The sequence below is a fragment of the Bactrocera tryoni genome, unplaced genomic scaffold (assembly GCF_016617805.1).
Source record: "Bactrocera tryoni isolate S06 unplaced genomic scaffold, CSIRO_BtryS06_freeze2 scaffold_25, whole genome shotgun sequence".
Taxonomy (NCBI): Eukaryota; Metazoa; Arthropoda; class Insecta; order Diptera; family Tephritidae; genus Bactrocera; species Bactrocera tryoni.
Window position 1 is genome coordinate 20,023,010 of NW_024395977.1, and position 22,321 is coordinate 20,045,330.

General features: G+C 37.1%; 2 protein-coding genes across 2 annotated transcripts in view; one reads left to right on the top strand and one right to left on the bottom strand.

The window, feature by feature from the left end:
• Positions 1 to 22,321, top strand: part of LOC120780272 (xaa-Pro aminopeptidase ApepP) — a 141,388-nt gene that overhangs the window by 84,529 nt on the left and 34,538 nt on the right. The gene's annotated exons all lie outside the window — the stretch shown is intronic.
• Positions 19,132 to 20,683, bottom strand: LOC120780273. Its single transcript, XM_040112537.1, has 2 exons — positions 19,615 to 20,683; positions 19,132 to 19,557 (listed from the first exon to the last, which is right to left on the bottom strand). Exons 1-2 carry the CDS (start codon positions 20,540 to 20,542, stop codon positions 19,133 to 19,135), a joined length of 1,353 nt encoding a protein of 450 aa, XP_039968471.1. The 5' UTR covers positions 20,543 to 20,683; the 3' UTR covers position 19,132.

The window sequence follows — 22,321 nt, forward strand, 5'->3', positions numbered from 1 at the left end:
TTATATCACGGCGTATGCGTCTGGTCCCCTTCTTAATGAACTGCTAATTTTCAAAATCGCAGATTTTTTGAATTTTTCATGGCCCACTTGACATGGATTGACCCAGTTGATTATGAATTGTGACAACTTGTTGCTACTGAAAATTGCATGTAAAAATTAACAGCTGTTTTACGATATTGCTATGTCGCGATATTCCCATAAGTTTGCGAAGTTAAATGAGTACCACTAATTAAACTAGCAGCCCGCCTAGGCTTCGTACGGGTATTAAACAAAGATTTCACGTTATCAATTTTAACGTACCCACCAATATTTTAAAATTATGAAGAGAATTCAGATTTATCGGAATGTTTATACTCTTGCTACAAAGTATAACAGTTTTATCTAAACTTAATGGGGATCGATATAGGATTATCTTGTATATAAAAATGAAGCGCTATTTCGTTATGTGCCTGCATAATGTCTAAACCGCAGCACCCAAAGACGTGAAAATTTGCGCAGCTATTCCTTTAGTCTGAAGAAGGTCCTAACGGAGACGTTTTATTTTTGCAAAACCACCGCCGATAGCGGACCACTATATCATATAGCTGCCATACAAACTGAACGATCGGAATCAAATGCTTGTATGGAAAACTTTCACATTTGACAAGATATATTCACGAAATTAGGTATATATTATTTTCTAAGGCAACAATGTAATCTCCAAATAAATTGTTCAAATCGGTTAACTATAGCATATAGCTGCCATACAAACTGAACGATCGGAATCAAGTTCTTGTATGCACAACTTTCACATTTGACAAGATATATTAACGAAATTTAGTATATGTTATTTTCTAAGGCAACAATATAATATCCGAAGAAATTGTTCAGATCGGTTTACTATAGCATATAGCTGCCATACAAACTGAACGATCGGAATCAAATGCTTGTATGGAAAACTTTGACATTTGACAAGATATGTTCATGAAATTTGGTATATATTATTTTCTAAAGCAACAATGTAATCTCCGAAGAAATTGTTCAGATCGGTTAACTATAGCATATAGCTGCCATACAAACTGAACCATCGGAATCAAGTTCTTGTATGGACAACTTTCACATTTGACAATATATATTCACGAAATTTGGTATATATTATTTTCTAAGGCGACAATGTAATCTCCGAAGAAATTGTTCAGATCGGTTAACTATAGCATTTAGCTGCCATACAAACTGAACGATCGGAATCAAATGCTTGTATGCAAAACTTTCACATTTGACAAGATATATTCATGAAATTTGGTATATATTATTTTCTAAGGCGCCACTGTAATCTCCGAAGAAATTGCTCAGATCGGTTAACTATAGCATATAGCTGCCATACAAACTGAACGATCGGAATCAAGTTCTTGTATGGACAACTTTCGCATTTGACAAGATATATTAACGAAATATGGTATATATTATTTTCTAAAGCAACAATGTAATCTCTGAAGAAATTGTTCAGATCGGCTTACTATAGCATATAGCTTCCATACAAACTGAACGATCGGAATCAAATGCTTGTATGGAAAACATTCACATTTGACAAGATATGTTAACGAATTATGGTATATTTTATTTTCTAAGGCAACAATATAATCTCTGAAGAAATTGTTCAGATCGGCTTACTATAGCATATAGCTTCCATACAAACTGAATGATCGCAAACAATTGCTTGTATGGAAAACTTTGGCGTTTGACATGGATTACTGCTTAAGATAATAATTTAATCTCCGAAAAATTTTTTCAGATCGGATTACTATAGCATATAGCTTCCATACAAACTGAACACATAGTTACTAACAGAAATGCACCTGTGAAGGGTATTTAGCTTCGGTGCAACCGAAGTTAACGTGTTTTCTTGTTATAACTCAAGAATGGCTGAATATTAGTGAGGATGTAGCTTTGGGACGGGCACTGACTACTTTTTATCGTTTTATGTTAAAAGTTAAAACAATTCGTATATAAAAAATAATATTTCATATCTGAAACATGAATGTCATATTTATATAAAAAAAAACATCACGCAGCTACTGACAGTAATCAATTCTACTAACAGTTGTTACAGAGTACGAAAAAATTATCATATTTTGAGATAATTATAATTGCTCAGAAATATTCTTGAAGCATTGCACAAAACAATACAGTCGATTTTGCAATTACATTCGATGAATTTAGAACAAAGCATTACCATGTGAGTAGATATAGAACGTAAGACGTATTATTTTTGCACTGTATATACTATAATTATGCTATAATTATGCAGAGACGGTGACATACATATGTTTCGCATTATATATTTCAAGTGATGAGATATTTGTGAAAATGTTGTTACATCATACGTATTTATGTCTATACTATTCCTTAAGTGGTTTATGAAGTCAATAAAAATGTAGATTGCCAATTTAATTATTCCATTATGTTTTTATCATGATTAATGATATTCTTGACAACAAAGAGCGAACGGTTAACTGGATGTTCGAAAATGGCCGGACCAACGACTATTTGTACACTGCACCCACTGGTTAGTCGAATACAAAGATTATATATATTAGAGTGATTCAAAATTTTATTTTTTTTTTTTTCGTTTGGTACTCGGAAAAATAGGTTCCTAGACAACTCTAAGAAAGCCTCTCCAAACATGAGTTTTTAATTGTAACGGGAAGGTCTTCCTACATACAGTTTTCTATTTTTTCTTATGATCAGATAGAAAAATTTATATCTCGCTTCCAACTACTTGAAAACATATCTTGTTCCTTAGATTTTGTAGTAAATTGAATGCTCTACAAAAAAAGGTCTATTATGATTTTTTCGTAAACCCAAACGTTTCAAAGATATTCACAGTTAAAGTTTGATTATTTTTGGGAAATTTTTTTATTTCTTATGAATTTTATAACTCAATGAAAAAAACATTTTTCTATCTGATAATAAGAAAAAATAGAAAACTGTATGTAGGAGGACCTTCCCGTTACAATTAAAAACTCATGTTTGGAGAGGCTTTCTTAGAGTTGTCTAGGAACCTATTTTTCCGATTACCAAACGAAAAAAAATTTTTTTTTTTGAATCACTCTAATGTATATATTTATATATGTATATATATATCACAATGACGAGATGAATGAAAAATTTGGGAAAATGGACGTGGTCCCACTTTCATATAGGTTTAATTACATATCGCCTTAATCACTAAAGCTACAGTAATTAATTTCTCTCAAGACTAATCCTCCACCGACACTATAAAAAAGAATGAAATCAGATGATAACTCAACAAATAAAAGTTGATATCAAGCAATGTAAAGCTAGATGCAGTAAATGCAATAAGAAGACCACAAAGCAAACTCCGATTGTTCCGACAAGCCAAGGTCATAGCACAGCAGATATCGACGTCGAATTATAAATAAATAGCTGCAAAATAAATACGAAGTTGCAAGTAGTATGTTACGAATTTATGCAATATAATGTGTTTAATGGAAGAGATATTTTATGTCAGAAAGGTTGTACTTTAGTTATTCAATCGGGCAACATACACGGATTGAAGAAAAACGTTGAAATTTTTGACATTGACAAAACATTAAGTGATGGCAAGCTAGATGATCTAAGTTATTACAAAGGTGCGATGACTGATTCGCAGAAGACAAGGCAAAGCTTGGATGATGTAAGACTACATGTATGGAAATTCTGGTGAACACCGAGAAGCCAGTTGTAGGTAGACAATATCGAGTGCCTTTTATATAAAGACCAGCATAAGCAACGATTATTGGCAAACTATGAAAGTATAATATCAAAATCCATCACCTCATGTAGCTACAGTTGTAATAGTAAAGAAGGAGAATGGATATGACAGAATTTGTGTCGCTTTTCAAGCATTAAACACGTTACAAACAAGAAGCAGTTCCCAATGCCAATAGTGGAGGAGTAATTGTCAAAGCTGGAGAGTTATCCCTTTTTCACGGCTCTTGACAGTTGCTATTGCACGAAGATTGTAAAAAGTGGACAGCATTTATATCCGGAGGGATTACTTTAGTTCAATGTAATGCCGTTTGTGTTACGAAATGCCCAATGGTTTTCGAAGAAATGATAATTCAACCTATACGATACAGAAACAATATTATAAGTTATGTTGACGAAGTATTTATACGTTTATGGCGAAAAGTCTGAAGTTCTTAGGGCATGTTATTAGCCAAAATGGTATAAGTCCATTTCAAGAGCAAACGAAATCCATTGAAGCTGTTTCACAGCCGACTAACGCTAGTGAAGATTCCTTGGATTTTACTAAAGAAGGGGCAAACTTTTAAATGGACAGACGAATATGCTATGGCTTTAAAGAAATTAAAACAAGCGTTTACTAACCAACCGCTACTAGTTTTATGCGATCCAATGAGAAGTCACGAAGTGCATACCGATGCCAGTTCCATAGGGTTATCTGGGGTTATGCTTCAACTGAAAGGCGATAATTGAAAGCCGGTACACTACTACAGCAGATGATATGGCGCTGACGAAGCGAATTATTCATCGATCGAAGGAGTAAATAAAACAGTTCTGAATGCTTTTAAATTTACGAGTGAAACGTCCAGAACATGGGACAATGAACGTTTAAACATACAATAGAGTATCAATTACTAACTTAAGGAGGTCACCAATTTCTCATCAAATGAATTTGTGTTTCATTTTAGACCTAGAGACGTAACTTATACCCAGATATTTAAGCCTTACACGATGACGATAAAGGTAACGTAGATATTGACTTTAAACGAGATGTAGCAGCAAGCAACATCATGGCAGAGAGAACTAAATGGAAAAACCGGTACAAAAGTCCATATATCGTTGGGAAGTTACAGAAACTACGATAGATACATCATCGAAGATTTACCATATTCAACACATACAAAGGGGTTATTTTAGATTGTAATACTTGTAGTGTAGATAATATGAAACCGTAGTGTACATTAAGCCGTGAGTTAGGTGGCAACGACGAATCGTCCTTGCAGGATGAAATGTAGTGCGAGTGCTAGGCATTCGTTAGTTGACGAACAAACCGGAACGGTTGCTAGCGGTTGCACTATTGAGCATTTTAAATTTTAAATAAACTTTATCTTTGTTTAATATTATTTTTAAATAAAAAATATTAAAATCACATCTAAAATATATAGTATTCGGTGATATCAATTTGTACTTCTTGGTAATTTTTTTTAAATTGAAAAAAAAGTGGTTTTTGACCAAAAAATTGTACTTTATGTTGTTTAAACATATGTTCAAACTTAACTTTTCTTAGTTTTTTTTTTAGTTTAAATAGAAGATAATTTATTGCCAAAGATAATAAACTTTGGCCCAATTCCATACGACGTTTAGTTTTTTTCTATCCTGTCCGCTAATTAAGAAAAATCGTTAAAATGGAAAACCGAGAAATCGCGCGTCAAAGTTTTCGTTTTCTTCCCAAGCGCTCATATATCTGTTAGACGCTCGGTCACTATTTCCTTTCTAGCTTCGAGAATATTTCGAATTCCCATTTATAACTTTGGGCACATATTCTTAGATAATTTTTAATGCTTCTACAGCAGGCTCCCCCTTTAAAGAGGATTTTCAAAATGTAATAAAAGTAATTTAACACCCAAATGCGTCTTTATTCATTCGATAGATGTTATCTCTTAAAATCTTCCTTTAAATCGGAACTAATTAAAAACCTTAATAGGATCGCTTTCAAATGTATTCATTTGCAAGTTAGTCACATTAGTAAACAGCTGATTCGAATATTGGTTTTGCGTATGTTCGAAAAGACGAAAATCCAAACAGATTCTGTAACACCAATGAAAAACAGAATTGGTTTGCAATTCTGACAGCTAAGCCATTCTATCTTTAATTGCACAACACAGTCACCGACTAAACCTCGTACTGAGCAGTTGAGTTAGCATCTTTCTCTGAGTTTATAGCTATTCATATAGCTCTCTTTTGGTGTTCTTTTTTTTGCACTTCTGCTTACTTAAGTAACGCGATTAATATTTATTTTAAGTGAGAAATATAATCCAATACTTATATCAGTGTATTATAATTTTTCCACTATGCCCCCGGCGGGCTTCCAGTTCGGGGACAACAGGTTTGCTGCGCTGGCCCAAGGTCCCCAACCAAAACGTAAAAAATCGTATCAAAAACTGCAAGATGCTTTTCCTGACTTACCGCCAATAAAAAGTGATGACCCAAAGTATATTGTGATTAAATCCGACGAGAATTCTACACCCCTTTCGAAGGTTTCTTGTTTTCGTGTTTACAATGCCTTACTTACCGTGAGAAAAGATATAAACAAAATTAGTGAATTACGCGACGGCAGCCTATTACTGCTAGTGAAAAATAAGCAAGTAGCAGAAAAGTTTATAAAAACGAAATGTATTTTCAACATTGGCGCTGTTAGCGCTAGCTATCATCAACATCTTAATTGTAACAAAGGCACCATTTATGCACCGTTTTTAAACGATGTGCCTGAAAGCGAAATAATAGAAGGACTGAGTTCTTACGAAGTTTCCGCGGTTTATAAGTTCACTCGCAAAGTTGAAGGTGTTATAAAGCCTACTGGTGTTATGCTAATATCATTCAACAGTTATTCCCTTTCAAACAAAATAAACATCGCATGGAGGATGACCTCTGTGCTACCGTACGTGCCTAATCCAATGCGCTGCAGGTCATGCCAAAAATTGGGTCATACGCAAAAACATTGTAAAGGTTCCCCAACATGCGAAATTTGCAATTTCCCTTCTTCACACGATAACGACTTCATCCGAGTTATGTGTGCGAATTGTTCTGGCGAGCATCATTCTTCGGACTATACGTGTCCAAAGTATATGCAAACCAAAGAAATTTTAAAAATAAAGACACTAGAAAAGTGCAGTATGCACGAAGCCCTTAAAAAGTATAGAGAAAATACTTCCCTCCCTTCCCTCACTGCTAGCTTTGCACATGTGCTTCAACCTACAAAAGAGGTATCCTCTGTATCCAACACACCAACTTCAATTTCAGCCAGCAACAATTCCACAAAATCTAAAAATACTCATAGAATTGCCGACAATGACTTGCCTAGTACATCAAAACAAAACGCAGAGGTCACCTCTGCACTTAACTCATCAATCAACTCTTTAACTAGAAAAAATCACTCATCAAACGCCAACAACAAACATATTTCCATCAACAAGCCTGCTTCGATCAGTTCAGACTACAACAACGTCTCACATTCAGCTAAAAATATCAGCGACAACTGTACCCAACAAGCCTCTTTCTTAAATCCCAAACTTTTCAGTCCAACAACAGCCTCTCTCATTTCTAACTTAAACAACTTCTTAAACTCGCTTAATAAATATACTGACTTCAACAACACTACTACCAACACTACCGTGCAGTCTAATCCACCTAAACACGAAAATCTCTTTCCAACAACAAGCAATTCCAACGATAATCAATACTCTACTCAACATACTGAACAAATAGAAATTGACTCTGAATAAATAGGCTTAGCTTTTACTCTCTTTTGAACTAGTACTCAATTGGTGACACTCAGCTTCAACTGACTGCTCATACGAGTTGATATTCTAGCTCTCTTCTGTTTCTCTTTTTCTTTTTTTCCTACATAGATTTTATGATTCCATTATTGCAATGGAATTTAAACGGCTACACTAATAATTACAATGAGCTTCAATTATTAATACAAGATCATGCCCCAGCTATTATACTCTTAAATGAAACTCACATCTCTTTCAACTTGTCGGCTTTTACTCCTGCAATTAATCAACCAAGCCTCTACTCCTTTAATTTTCGCTGGTGATTTTAATGCATGGAGTCTACTATGGGGCTCCCCAATAGCCAACAAGAGGGGCAAATGCATTGAAGACGCCTTACTTTCCTCTAACTTAATATGTTTGAATAACGGATCCGCGACACACTTTTCCACTCACTCCACTTTTTCCCATGTAGATCTTACAATGTGCACCGACACACTTGCCACAGAGTGCGAATGGAGTATACTCGATCACCTGCATGGAAGCGATCACTTCACCATTGTACTAAAATTGCACCTAGGTTCAACAAATAAAACCACAAAATAAATAAGGTATTCAAAACTGATTACGCTGATTGGGAGAAGTTTCAGACACATTGCGAGATAAATGGCAATAATACCCCAATATCTGACAACCCTAACCAAGAAAGTGCTAGGTTAACAAAAATTATCCGTTCAGGAGCGAATGTTAGCATTCCTCATACAAAGCCAACAGCAAGTTCAAATAGTGTTCCTGGGTGGAATAAAGAAATCGCTGAATTGCGGGCAAAAAAACAGACAGCTTGGTATGAATACAAACGCGCTCGATCACTAGTCAACTTAATATCTTTCAGGAAAGCCAATGCTCTTTTCCGTCGTTCCGTGAAACAGGCCAAGCGTAAATGTTTTCAGGATTTCACAAGCAAAATAAATCCTTCGTCTAGTCCTAAGTTAATATGGAACGCTTTAAAAAAACTTTCTGGAGTGCCTAGAAATCTAACCATTCAATGCGTAAAGGGGCCAACAGGTTTGGTAACCAATCCATCCGATATTTCCGAGTTATTTCCAAACCACTATTCTGAAACAAGCTCAGATATTTCATTCAGCACACAGTTTCAAACCTCTAAAACCACCACACTGTCCGACACTTCCTACTCTGTCTCCCCTCTTTCTTTTTCTGCTAAACAAATAGAAACCAGCATTTCACTGTCTGAATTCGAGTTCGTTGCATCTACTGTTAAGGGTAAGTCCCCGGGGCAAGATAAAATTTCTTATCCACTTATCAGACATATGCCAAAAAGTCTCAAGCTCCGATTGGTAAAGCTTTATAACAAAATTTTCAATACTGATGTCTACCCCCAATTTTGGAAAACGTCCTGTGTTATACCAATACTTAAACCACACAAATCCTCCGATGAACTTGCTAACTATAGACCGATTTCCCTCCTTCCATGTATGGGCAAAATTTTGGAAAAGATCGTGGCTAACCGCTTGATGTGGTATGCTCAGCGACACACATATCACCGAATCAAGTCGCCTACAAAAAAGGTCAAGGCACGTTAGATGCTTTAATCCAACTAGACTACTTCATTACTAACGCTTTGTCCAGCAAAAATCACGTGTCCGTACTATCTCTGGACTTTCACAGAGCTTTCGACAAAATTGGAGCCCATATTATTATTAGACAACTTAGAAAATGGAAAATAGGCCAGAATATGATACGTTTTATTACTAACTTTCTCACAAACAGAAAACTCAAAGTTAACGTAAATGGTTTTCTTTCTTCAACACTCCCGCTTTCTAATGGTACGCCGCAAGGCTCACCTCTTTCAGCCCTCCTTTTTATCATTGCTTTCGATGATAGTAGTAGGATGATAAAAAATTACATAGGAGTTGAGCACCAGATCTATGCTGACGATGTCCTAATCTACACAAAAGTCTCTGACGTTAATTTAGCTCAATCTTTATTTACTAATATACTCGCCAGAATTGAGACTTGGTCACTGGAGTCTGGTGCTTTACTTTCCTTAGACAAAACACATATCCTTCATGTATGTAGGAAGCAAAATTGCAACGGTATTTCACTAACCCACAACCAAACTAACATCGAATGTAAAACACAGCTGAAAATACTAGGATTAATTTTTGACTCTAATTATAATTTTAATGCTCACTGTAAATATGTCAGAAACTCGTTAATGTCACGATTAAATATTGTTAAATATCTCTCGTCTAAGCATTCATTTATTCATCCGAACACACTAGTCAATGTTGTCAGAGCTTTGCTAACTTCAAAAAAAGATTATGGACTCCCCATCTATGGCAATTGCTCCAAAAGCAGTATCAACCTTTTAAATGCACCTTACCATTGCGCAATACGGCGAAGTCTACGGGCCTTTCCAACCTCGCCAATAAAAACGATAATGGCTGAATCTGGTTTACCAACTATTCAAAATATAATTATAGATTCTTCGCTTCAAATTCTTGCGAAACCGGCTGAGAACACCAACCCATTACTAAATACAACTATCACCCATGCCACCAAAAAAAGAAAAATTCCAAGAATACAATCGGCTATTTCGAGATGCTTAAGTTTCGCTGCAGAAAATAATATTTTACGTAACGCTACACGCAAATTCACCACTCGACATCCTCCCTGTTTGATCAATGATAAAATACTACAGAATAAGCTTATGTTTTTGCCCAAGCAAAACACACCAAACGAAGTCTTTCAAACCTTTGCTGAACTGGAATCTAATTACACAAATAATGGCTGGGAGTTATTGTTTACGGATGGCTCCAAGTCCATCGATTCCACTTCGTTAGCAGTTGTCACTACCACAGGAGAAATTATTTGCAATTGGCTTCTTCCCTCAACGAGCTCTGTATTTACCGCTGAAGGATCTGCTATCCTTCATGCAGTTAATTACGCAAAAAAGGCTAAAGGAAAGTTCCTCATCTGTACAGACAGCAAATCGTGTATGTCTGCAATAACGTCTCCTTCCAATCGCAATCCCATAATAGACGTTATCAGGGACGCGGTCATTGGTGCCCCTCAGAAAATCCAAGTAATGTGGATCCCTGGCCATGCTGGTCTTACAGGCAACCACTTTGCAGACCTCGCTGCGAAAAATGTAGCCAGAACTCCTGCCTTAACATAGTACGTATCATCCAAGCAAGATATTCTTAACCTTATTAAGCACAAAAGGCATCAGAAAAACGCAACCGAATAGCCAGAAATCGTATAATCTACTCGTCAACAGTTCCAACTAGCGCAATGAAGACATATACTCGATTAAGGATTGGACACACTATCATAACACACGCCCACTTACTATCGGGTAAAAGTCCATCCATTTGCCCCCTTTGCGATGACACCGCTTCTATCAAACACTTACTCACACTCTGTCCGATGCTTCACCCAACAGCCCACAACTCTGGCAACATTGATCTCATAAAACTACTAAGTGAACCTTCAGAAAAAAACGTGATGATTGTATATAGATTCTTAAAAACCCACAGTTTGTTAAAATATATTTAAGCAACTTACATCTTTACTAACCCTTAGCAAATAGAATTTTTCACCTAGTTATAATTACAAGACGGCTGAAGACCTCGTAGCCAGTGCTGCGTTTATGTATTTATATAATAAAACTCTTTTTGTTATATGAATTATTATAAATAAATAAATAAAATTGCACAACACCCCTGTATATTTATTGATCGCTGTTTTGTTGTTTGAGCCATCCCAGTTGATTTTGAGCAAAAAGTTGTGTAAAATTATTGTTAAGATTCTTTCTATTTTCACCTTATAGACCCTAGATCTTATATAGCAAATCCGGAAAACATTAAATGCTAATAAATAATATTCTTCGTTACAAAATATTGATAAAATTGGCCGTAGCACTTAGGATACCGATTTTTTAATCAGCTCTCATGCTGAATTTAACTCTACCATAGAATTAATAGCAACAAGTAAGGAAGAGCTAAGTGTCTAGGCGAATTATCACCCGATTTCATTCATTCTAAGCTCAAATATGTACCGTTATAATAAAAATACATTTTCGCGATTTTATTAACACTTCGTTGCATGATTTAATTTTCGTGAGAATACAATTTTTTTTTGGATCATATTCTTAATTTGAGCAGATGTGTGTTAGATGACAAATTTGAAATATTATGGTTGGGGTGTTTCTAGCAATAGAGTTACTTATCATTACAGATATGCAATATCATGCAGAAAATCTAATAAATTTATAACTAACTTACTTAACGGTTATGCTCTTTATTTTAAGAATAAAAGTGGACAGAAGTAAATTCGTTACTTTTACAATAAATTTAAATTTATTCGATGTGAAATTTTTATACTCTCGCAACAATAGCAACATTGAGGAGAGTATTATAGTTTTGTTCACATAACGGTTGTTTGTAAGTCCTAAAACTAAAAGAGTCAGATATAGGGTTATATATAGCAAAGTGATCAGGGTGACGAGTAGAGTTGAAATCCGGACGTCTGTCCGTCCGTGCAAGCTGTAACTTGAGTAAAAATTGAGATATCATGATGAAACTTGGTACACGTATTCCTTGGCTCCATAAGAAGGTTAAGTTCGAAGATGGGCAAAATCGGCCCACTGCCACGCCCACAAAATGGCGGAAACCGAAAACCTATAAAGTGTCATAACTAAGCCATAAATAAAGATATTAAAGTGAAATTTGGCACAAAGTATCGCATTAGGGAGGGGCATATTTGGACGCAATTGTTTTGGAAAAGGGGGCGTGGCCCCGCCCCCTACTAAGTTTTTTGTACATATCTCGGAAACTACTATAGCTATGTCAACCAAAGTCTACAGAGTCGCTTTCTTCAGGTATTTCCATATACAGTTCAAAAATGGAAGAAATCGGATAATAACCACGCCCACCTCCCATACAAAGGTTATGTTCAAAATCACTAAAAGTGCGTTAACCGACTAACAAAAAACGTCAGAAACACTAAATTTTACGGAAGAAGTGGCAAAAGGAAGCTGCACCCAGGCTTTTTTATACTCTCGCAACAATGTTGCTAATGAGAGTATTATAGTTTTGTTCACATAACGGTTGTTTGTAAGTCCTAAAACTAAAAGAGTCAGATATAGGGTTATATATACCAAAGTGATCAGGGCGACGAGTAGAGTCGAAATCCGTATGTCTGTCTGTCCGTCCGTCCGTCTGTCCGTCTCCGTCCGTCCGTGCAAGCTGTAGCTTGAGTAAAAATTAAGATATCATGATGAAACTTGGTACACGTATTCCTTGGCTCCATAAGAAGGTTAAGTTCGAAGATGGGCAAAATCGGCCCACAAAATGGCGGAAACCGAAAACCTATAAAGTGTCATAACTAAGCCATATATAAAGATATTAAAGTGAAATTTGGCACAAAGGATCGCATTAGGGAGGGGCATATTTGGACGCAATTGTTTTGGAAAAGTGGGCGTGGCCCCGCCCCCTACTAAGTTTTTTGTACATATCTCGGAAACTACTATAGCTATGTCAACCAAAGTCTACAAAGTCGTTTTCTTCAGGCATTTCCATATACAGTTCAAAAATGGAAGTAATCGGATAATAACCACGCCCACCTCCCATACAAAGGTTATGTTCAAAATCACTAAAAGTGCGTTAACCGACTAACAAAAAACGTCAGAAACACTAAATTTTACGGAAGAAGTGGCAGAAGGAAGCTGCACCCAGCCTTTTTTTAAAAATTGAAAATGGGCGTGGCGCCGCCCACTTATGGACCAAGAACCATATCTCAGGAGCTACTAGACCGATTTCAATGAAATTTGGTATATAATATTTTCTTAACACCCTGATGACATGTACGAAATATGGGTGAAATCGGTTCACAACCACGCCTTCTTCCAATATAAAGCTATTTTGAATTCCATCTGATGCCTTCTCTGTATAATACGAGTATAAACATTAGGAACCAATGATGATAGCGGAATAAAACTTTACAAAAATACGGTATTTGAAAAATATGTAAATGACGTATTATGAAATCTCGATTATCACTTTACCATGCGAGAGTATAAAATGTTCGGTGACACCCGAACTTAGCCCTTCCTTACTTGTTAAAAATTGAAAATGGGCGTGGCCTCGCCCACTTATGGACCAAAAACCATATCTCGGGCACTACTAGACCGATTTCAATGAAATTCGGTATGTAACATTTTCTTAACACCCTGATGACATGTACAAAATATGGGTGAAATCGGTTAAGAACCACGCCTTTTTTCAATATAACGCTATTTTGAATTCCATCTGATGCCTTCTCTGTATAATACGAGTATAAACATTAGGAACCAATGATGATAGCGGAATAAAACTTTACAAAAATACGGTATTTGAAAAATATGTAAATGACGTATTATGAAATCTCGATTATCACTTTACCATGCGAGAGTATAAAATGTTCGGTGACACCCGAACTTAGCCCTTCCTTACTTGTTTTTTTTTGTGTTTCCACTTGTTTATATAATAGTGAAGCATTTACCACAGCCGTGCCAACCAAAGGATAAAAAGACGCAAATACCACTTCTTAGAGCGCATTTTGATTTTGTATCGTACCTCTAAAGAAATCTAGCAAAACAACACCTCCCATGAATTTGTTATACTCTGCTACAACATTTAGGCAATCGACCGTTATTTGAAGGCCCAATTTCTTATTCAACCAACGATTTTATATTATGTTCCACCAAGAATTTTAAGTGATTAGATTACATTTGATCTCTTCACTAATCTAGCTCGTTCTCACTGCCAGATGAACAGATGTTTTTGCCGTTCAAGAACTCACATCGCTTAATATTTATTAAAAGAAAACGTTGTAATATAGTATTTAATTATAAAAGCCGTCTTCTTTTAAATATTTTCCATGCAATGGAAATAATGAACGCATTTTTTTGGAAAGTCAATTTTGAGGTGAATTCAGATTCATTGCTTTTAATTCTTCTGTTTGTTTACATTTTTTTTCTCTTTCTTGTGTCTAAATCATCTGTGATAATGTGATAAATTTCCAATGCTGATAAGTCTTCTTCTTCTTAATTGGCGTAGACACCGCTTACGCGATTATAGCCGAGTTAACAACAGCGCGCCAGTCGTTTCTTCTTTTCGCTGCGTGGCGTCAATTGGATATTCCAAGCGAAGCCAGGTCCTTCTCCACTTGGTCCTTCCAACGGAGTGGAGGTCTTCCTCTTCCTCTGCTTCCCCCGGCGGGTACTGCGTCGAATACTTTCAGAGCTGGAGTGTTTTCATCCATCCGGACAACATGACCTCGCCAGCGTAGCCGCTGTCTTTTAATTCGCTGAACTATGTCATCGTTCCATCGGATGCGATATTCGCCGTGGCCAATGCGCAAAGGACCATAAATCTTTCACAGAATTTTTCTCTCGAAAACTCTTAACGTCGACTCATCGGTTGCTGTCATCGCCCAAGCCTCTGCACCATATAGCAGGACGGGAATTATGAGCGACTTATAGAGTTTAGCTTTTGTTCGTCGAGAGAGGACTTTACTTTTCAATTGCCTACTCAGTCCGAAGTAGCACCTGTTGGCAAGAGCAATCCTGCGTTGGATTTCCAGGCTGACATTATTAGTGGTGTTAATGCTGGTTCCTAAATAGGCGAAATTATCTACAACTTCAAAGTTATGACTGTCAACAGTGACGTGAGAGCCAAGTCGCGAGTGCGACGACTGTTTGTTTGATGACAGGAGATATTTCGTCTTGCCCTCGTTTACTGCCAGACCCATTTTCTGTGCTTCCTTGTCCAGCCTGGAGAAAGCAGAACTAACGGCGCGGGTGTTGAGGCCGATGATATCAATATCATCGGCATACGCCAACAGCTGTACACTCTTATAAAAGATGGTACCTTCTCTGTTTAGTTCTGCAGCTCGAACTATTTTCTCCAGAAGCAGGTTGAAGAAGTCGCACGATAGGGAGTCGCCTTGTCTGAAACCTCGTTTGGTATCGAACGGCTCGGAGAGGTCCTTCCCGATCCTGACGGAGCTTTTCGTGTTGTTCAACGTCAGTTTACACAGCCGTATTAGTTTTGCGGGGATACCAAATTCAGACATCGCGGCATAAAGGCAGCTCCTTTTCGTGCTGTCGAAAGCAGCTTTGAAATCGACGAAGAGGTGGTGTGTGTCGATTCTTCTTTCACGGGTCTTTTTCCAAGATTTGGCGCATGGTGAATATCTGGTCGGTTGTTGATTTTCCAGGTCTGAAGCCACACTGATAAGGTCCAATCAGTTTGTTGACGGTGGGCTTTAATCTTTCACACAATACGCTCGATAGAACCTTATATGCGATGTTGAGGAGGCTAATCCCACGGTAGTTGGCGCAGATTGTGGGGTCTCCTTTTTTATGGATTGGGCATAGCATACTTAAATTCCAATCGTTGGGCATGCTCTCGTCCGACCATATTTTACAAAGAAGCTGATGTATGCTCCCTATTAGTTCTTCGCCCCCGTGTTTGAATAGCTCGGGCGGTAGTCCGTCGGCCCCTGCCGCTTTGTTGTTCTTGAGGCGGGCAATTGCTATTCGAACTTCTTCATGGTCGGGTAATGGAACGTCTGCTCCATCGTCATCGATTGGGGAATCGGGTTCTCCTTCTCCTGGTGTTGTGCGTTCACTGCCATTCAGCAGGCTGGAGAAGTGTTCCCTCCATAATTTAACTATGTTCTGGGCATCAGTGACTAGATCACCTTTGGGGGTTCTGCAAGAGTATACTCCGGTCTTGAAACCTTCTGTAAGCCGCCGCATTTTTTCGTAGAATTTTCGAGCATTACCCCTGTCGGCCAGCTTATCAAGCTCTTCGTACTCACGCATTTCGGCCTCTTTCTTCTTCTGTCTGCAAATGCGTCTCGCTTCCCTCTTCAACTCTCGGTATCTATCCCATCCCGCACGTGTAGTGGTCGATCGTAACGTTGCGAAGTAGGCAGCCTGTTTTCTCTCCGCTGCGACACGGCACTCCTCGTCGTACCAGCTGTTCTTTTGCTCTTTCCGAAAACCACGTACGTATGGAATTAGAAATGCCGTCCCACAGTTCCCCTATACCGAGTTGTTGACGAGTGCTCTCAGAGAGCAGGAGTGCAAGCCGAGTAGAAAATCGTTCGGCAGTCTGTTGTGATTGCAGCTTTTCGAACCTTCCTTGTGTTTGTTGGCGTGCGTTTTTTGCTGCACAGAGGCGAGTGCGAATCTTAGCTGCAACAAGATAGTGGTCCGAGTCGATGTTAGGACCTCGGAGCGCACGCACATCTAAAACACTGGAGACGTGTCTTCCATCTATCACAACATGATCGATCTGGTTGGTAGTTTTTCGATCCGGCGACAGCCAGGTAGCTTGATGAATCTTCTTATGCTGGAATCTAGTACTACAGATAACCATATTTCGGGCTCCGGCGAAGTCAATCAGCCTCAACTCATTTGGGGATGTTTCGTCGTGGAGGCTGAATTTACCGACCGTAGTGCCAAATATACCTTCTTTGCCCACCCTGGCGTTAAAGTCGCCAAGCACGAGTTTGACATCGTGGCGGGGGCAGCTCTCATAAACGCGCTCCAAGCGCTCATAGAAGGCATCTTTGGTCACATCGTCCTTCTCTTCCGTCGGGGCGTGGGCGCAAATCAGCGATATGTTGAAGAACCTCGCTTTGATGCGGATTGTGGCTATACGTTCATTCACCGGAGTGAATGATTGTACTACTGATGCTGATAAGTAGATGGTGCTAAATCAGAGTCGCACTATGAGTTTTAGCGTAGATTAGATTCAAATTATCCCATTATTGTATGGCAAAATCTTGTTGAAATTTTAGGATTAGTGGGATAAACTACTCAACAGCTGAAATATTGTGATTAAGTGTCGGTCTGAACACGGTATTATTATCTCTCCAAGAAACTACAGATATATGAAAATTATCCACGTTTACAGCATATTCAAGGGATTATCCGCGTTTTTTCATCACAATTTTCTCGTCCGGAAGCTTTAAATTGGGAATTCAGTTCCGACGAACTGTTCCCAGTGAGTAAATTCCACGTTTAGATAGGGCAATGTTAAAGATGTGTAGTAATTATCAAAAAACACAACTTTGTAGTTTTTTGTTGGGATATATAGTAATCTTATGACTATGTTGGCACTTGGTCCCAAATCAATTTCCTCAGGAAGTTTATTGAGGCTATCGTTTTCTTGGCGAGTATATATTTCGAAGTTGTACTTATATCTAGATATACCAGCCAAAACATACAACTTAAATTTCCATTTATGTGGCTTTATTAGAAGATATTTTTTCAAGTATGATTTACATTTAGTAGCGCATAATTGTTCATCGACAGATAAGCAATTCTGGGAGGGAATTGATTTATGTTTTTCAACCAAATGGTTTACAACAGAGCGTAGTTTGAAAAGTCTATCGAAGCTTGGATCATTTTTGTCTTTCATTTCATCATTGTTGTTGAAATGCTACATTGATTTAATTTTTTACAATTTATTCACTGACGTAGTGTCCGGTATTAATTTGTTGCCTACTATTGGCACCCACATCCTCGAATATAAGGAATTTGAACAATAGACATCACAATACATATCCTTAAAAACTTTTTAGATTTTCTTTGTATACATTTTTAATTTTCTCTAGTTGTTTTGAAAAGTGTATAAATTTTGTTAGATGAACTATTAACTCAATGAGATCAGTTGAAAAAACATATAATGTAAAACGTAGCTGCATTGGTCTGTAAAATTTAAAAGATGTGACCTCCTAGCAGGGTTGTTATGGAAATAGAAATAACTCCCGGAATCACTAGACATTAATCCTATTCAAAATAACTGGAACTTTTTGAAATTCGTATTCGAAAACATCGAATTTCATCAAAATAAGGCAAAAAACTGGATCATCGACTTAGTGGGTCAAAATATCCGGAAATAATACTAGAAATCGAGTGGAAAGCATACGTCGACGTCTAGGGACAATAATAGCAACAAAATGTAGGCCAAAAACCGCTAAAACTATTGCAAATACTTTTGATTTATATAAATAATTACACTGTCCAACAGCATTTTTGGAACAGAATAGCGACCCTATAATTCTGAAAGGGTATGTTGAGTAGATCATTTTTGTAGAACAAACTTATGGTCCAGCACGTCTGAGTTTTTTTTTACAGTGGGTCAAACTTTTCATTTTTTGGTCGAAGGGAGCATTATACTATATGAAAAAAATGTTGTAAGTTAATGTCTGAGAGAATTCTTATGGTAAGAGTTGTATTGTGGAATTGTATGAGGATTATTTTTGTGGAAGATCTTAACCCTCTAACTCGTTTCATTAGGGGTCAATTTGACCCTTTTTTCGAGAAAATCAAAAAATATCCTTTAAAAAAGGACATTTAAGGATTAAAATATTCTACGAAAATGTTTGGCGGAAAATTTCAGTGGGGGTCACCAAAGACACCATTGTTGTAAATAAAGCTCTTTACGATTGATAAAAAAATTATAATTTTGTTTTAATAGTGGTTTATTATAGTATGTACATATTAATTTTTTTGCTTCAGCAGTAGTAGGACAATGGATTAAGGATTAAACTTAATATGCTTTCCTGTATTTAGCTTGACGTGAATGTTCCGAAGTGTCAAGGTTTCTGTACAAGCCCCATACGTATTCAGCAAGCATTACACTTTGGGATTTCCCTTTGAATCTTTCTTCCAATACCTTTATATCCTGATGAAACCTTTCACCGTGTTCATCTGAAACCGCTCCAAGGTTTTCTTTAAAAAAATTGAGATGAGAGTGCAGAAAATGCAGCTTTAGTGACATCTTAACGCCAATATTGTTAAAACCGATTAGCATGCTTTCAATATTTTCTGCATAGTTTTGTGCTTTTGAGTTTCCAAGGAATTCTGATATAACCAGCTGCATAAAGTCAAATGCTGTCTTTTGCATATCCGACAGATGACCATAAAATTCTTCATCTTGTAATAATTTTCTTATATCGGGTCCAACGAGCATTCCTAGAAAAGGTAGTTTACATTAAATGAAATAAATTATTTCTTAAAACCGTATTTTACCTTCTTTTAATTTTGCTGCAGATAATCTGGGGAAAATTGTTTGAATGCGTTTGAAAGCATATCCTTGTGTATTTAAGCTTTTAATAAAATTTTTCACCACGCCCAACTTAATATGCAGCGGTGGAAGTATGACCTTATCTTTTGGGACAAGAGATTCATGGATTACATTTAAGTCACCAATAATATTTTCTTTACGTTCTTCGAAATATTTAATATGATAATGGCTGCTGGTAGCACGTGAATCCCATTTACAAAGAAAGCACATATATTTTGTGTATCCTGTTTGCATTCCAGTCAATATTGCAATCATTTTGAAGTCTGCGCATACTTCCCATTTATATTTATAGTATTCAATTTTATTTAAGAGATTTGAAATATTTGCGTATGTTTCATCCTTTTTTGTGGAATACGCAACCGGTATTGATGGATGCTGATTTCCATTGTGCAGTAAAACTGCTTTTAAGCTGTGTTTCGAACTATCTATAAATAGTCGCCAAGCGGAAGAGTCCAGTGGAAGCTTTAGATATCTTAGAACCTCTTCAATACTGCAACAGTATACAAGTTCTTCTGATTTTTTAAAATAACTTTCCAAATCGGCGTGTCTTTTTCTTGGCGATGTAACTTTTACATCGGCTTTTATCAAATTCCTGTTTTTCAATCTGGAACATAATATTTCAGCTTTCTCTTTTGTTAGTCCTAAATCTCTTACAAGATCTTCAAAATAAGCTTGGTCTATCAAATTAGGACATATGTTTAAACCACCAGGAGGCAAGTAGCTTATATCTGATATGTTTTCAACCGCCGCTGTTATTTCTGTATTGGCGTAAGTCATATTGGCCGAAAATGTATGTGTAGGCGGTTGAGGCACCGGAACACCTTCACAGCGCACTTCTGGTAAAATGACATTATTTGTTGCTTCGTATGTCATTATCGCGTAGTGCCTTTGGCTTCTACCAAATTTGTAATTTACGCAGAAATAGCATGTATCTGATTTGTGATTTTCAGGTTCAATCCATACAATAGGCGCAGAAAATGGCAGCACCTTAGTACCGCCTTTGTACCAGGTCAAAAGACCACTTTCGCAAGTAGTACATACAGTTTTTGGTATCCAAGCTTCACATAAAAATCGTATTCCAAAGAAAAGAAAATATGGTTCTTCAATTGTAGGGAATATCTTTCTTCTGCTTTGAAGGTGCGTAAAATGTCCACAAATAAAACAAAACCAATCTCTTAATTTGCAAACAGAATCCGCCATGCTTATTTAAGCTTTAATTGTTCTTTTTTTATATTAATTTTTGTAAAAATCACACCCGATATGTACTGCTTAGTAAGTCAATTATGCTTAATTTTATCACACCTGATTTGTAAGTCACAGCCGACTAGACGCGAGAAGTCAGTGTTTGGCCCGGCCGAACTTGACGACGTTTTCACCTACTTTGTATATGTTGGCGTGTAATTTTTTATCAATCGTAAAGAGCTTTATTTACAACAATGGTGTCTTTGGTGACTCCCACTGAAATTTTCCGCCAAACATTTTCGTAGAATAAGTGTCCTTTTTTAAAGGATATTTTTTGATTTTCTCAAAAAAAGGGTCAAATTGACCCATAAAGAAACCAGTTAGAGGGTTAAGATCTTCCACAAAAATAATCCTCATACAATTCCACAATACAACTCTGACCATAAGAATTCTCTCAGACATTAACTTACAACATTTTTTCATATAGTATAATGCTCCCTTCGACCAAAAAATGAAAACTTTGACCCACTGTAAAAAAAAACTCAGACGTGCTGGACCATAAGTTTGTTCTACAAAAATGATCTACTCAACATACCCTTTCAGAATTATGGAGTCGCTATTCTGTTCCATTCAAAAAGTCTTCATTTGTTGGACAGTGTTATTGGTGTACGTAAACTTTTTTAAGATGAATTAGGCGCATTTTAAGCTTTAGCTTTAATTTTTTTTTTATTTTTGTAAAAAAAAATAATTTGATATGCTATATTTAATGCTAAATATATGTATATATCTTGAAATGGAAAGAAAAAAACCACAAAATTTATTAATTTTAAAACAAATAAACGTGTCGTAATTTAATAGAACTTCTTCTTCTTCTTTACTGGCGTAGACACCGCTTACGTGATTATAGCCGAGTTAACAACAGCGCCAGTCGTTTCTTCTTTTCGCTACGTGGCGCCAATTGGATATTCCAAGCGAAGCCAGGTCCTTCTCCACTTGGTCCTTCCAACGGAGTGGAGGTCTTCCTCTTCCTCTGCTTCCCCTGGCGAGTACTGCGTCGAATACTTGCAGAGCTGGAGTGTTTTCGTCCATTCGGTCAACATGACCTAGCCAGCGTAGCCGTATCTCATACAGCTCATCGTTGCATTGAATGCGATATTCGCCGTGGACAAGGCGCACAGGACTATAAATCTTTCGCTGAACTTTTTTCTCGAAAGCTCGCAACGTCGACTCATCAGTTGTTGTCATCGTCCAAGCCTCTGCACCATATAGCAGGACGGGAATTATGAGTGACTTTTAGAGTTTGGTTTTTGTTCGTCGAGAGAGAACTTTGCTTCTCAATTGCCTACTCAGTCCGAAGTAGCACCTGTTGGCAAGAGTTATCCTGCTTTGGATTTCCAGGCTGTTGTTGTTGGTGGTGTTTATGCTGGTTCCAAGATAGACGAAATTATCTACGACTTCAAAGTTATGACT

Coding starts and splice junctions, on each gene's coding strand:
- LOC120780273 (XM_040112537.1), bottom strand. CDS start 20,542: ATGACATACGAAGCAACAAATAATGTCATTTTACCAGAAGTGCGCTGT. Junction 19,558..19,614: donor TGCAGCAAAATTAAAAGAAG/GTAAAATACGGT, acceptor TACCTTTTCTAG/GAATGCTCGTTGGACCCGAT.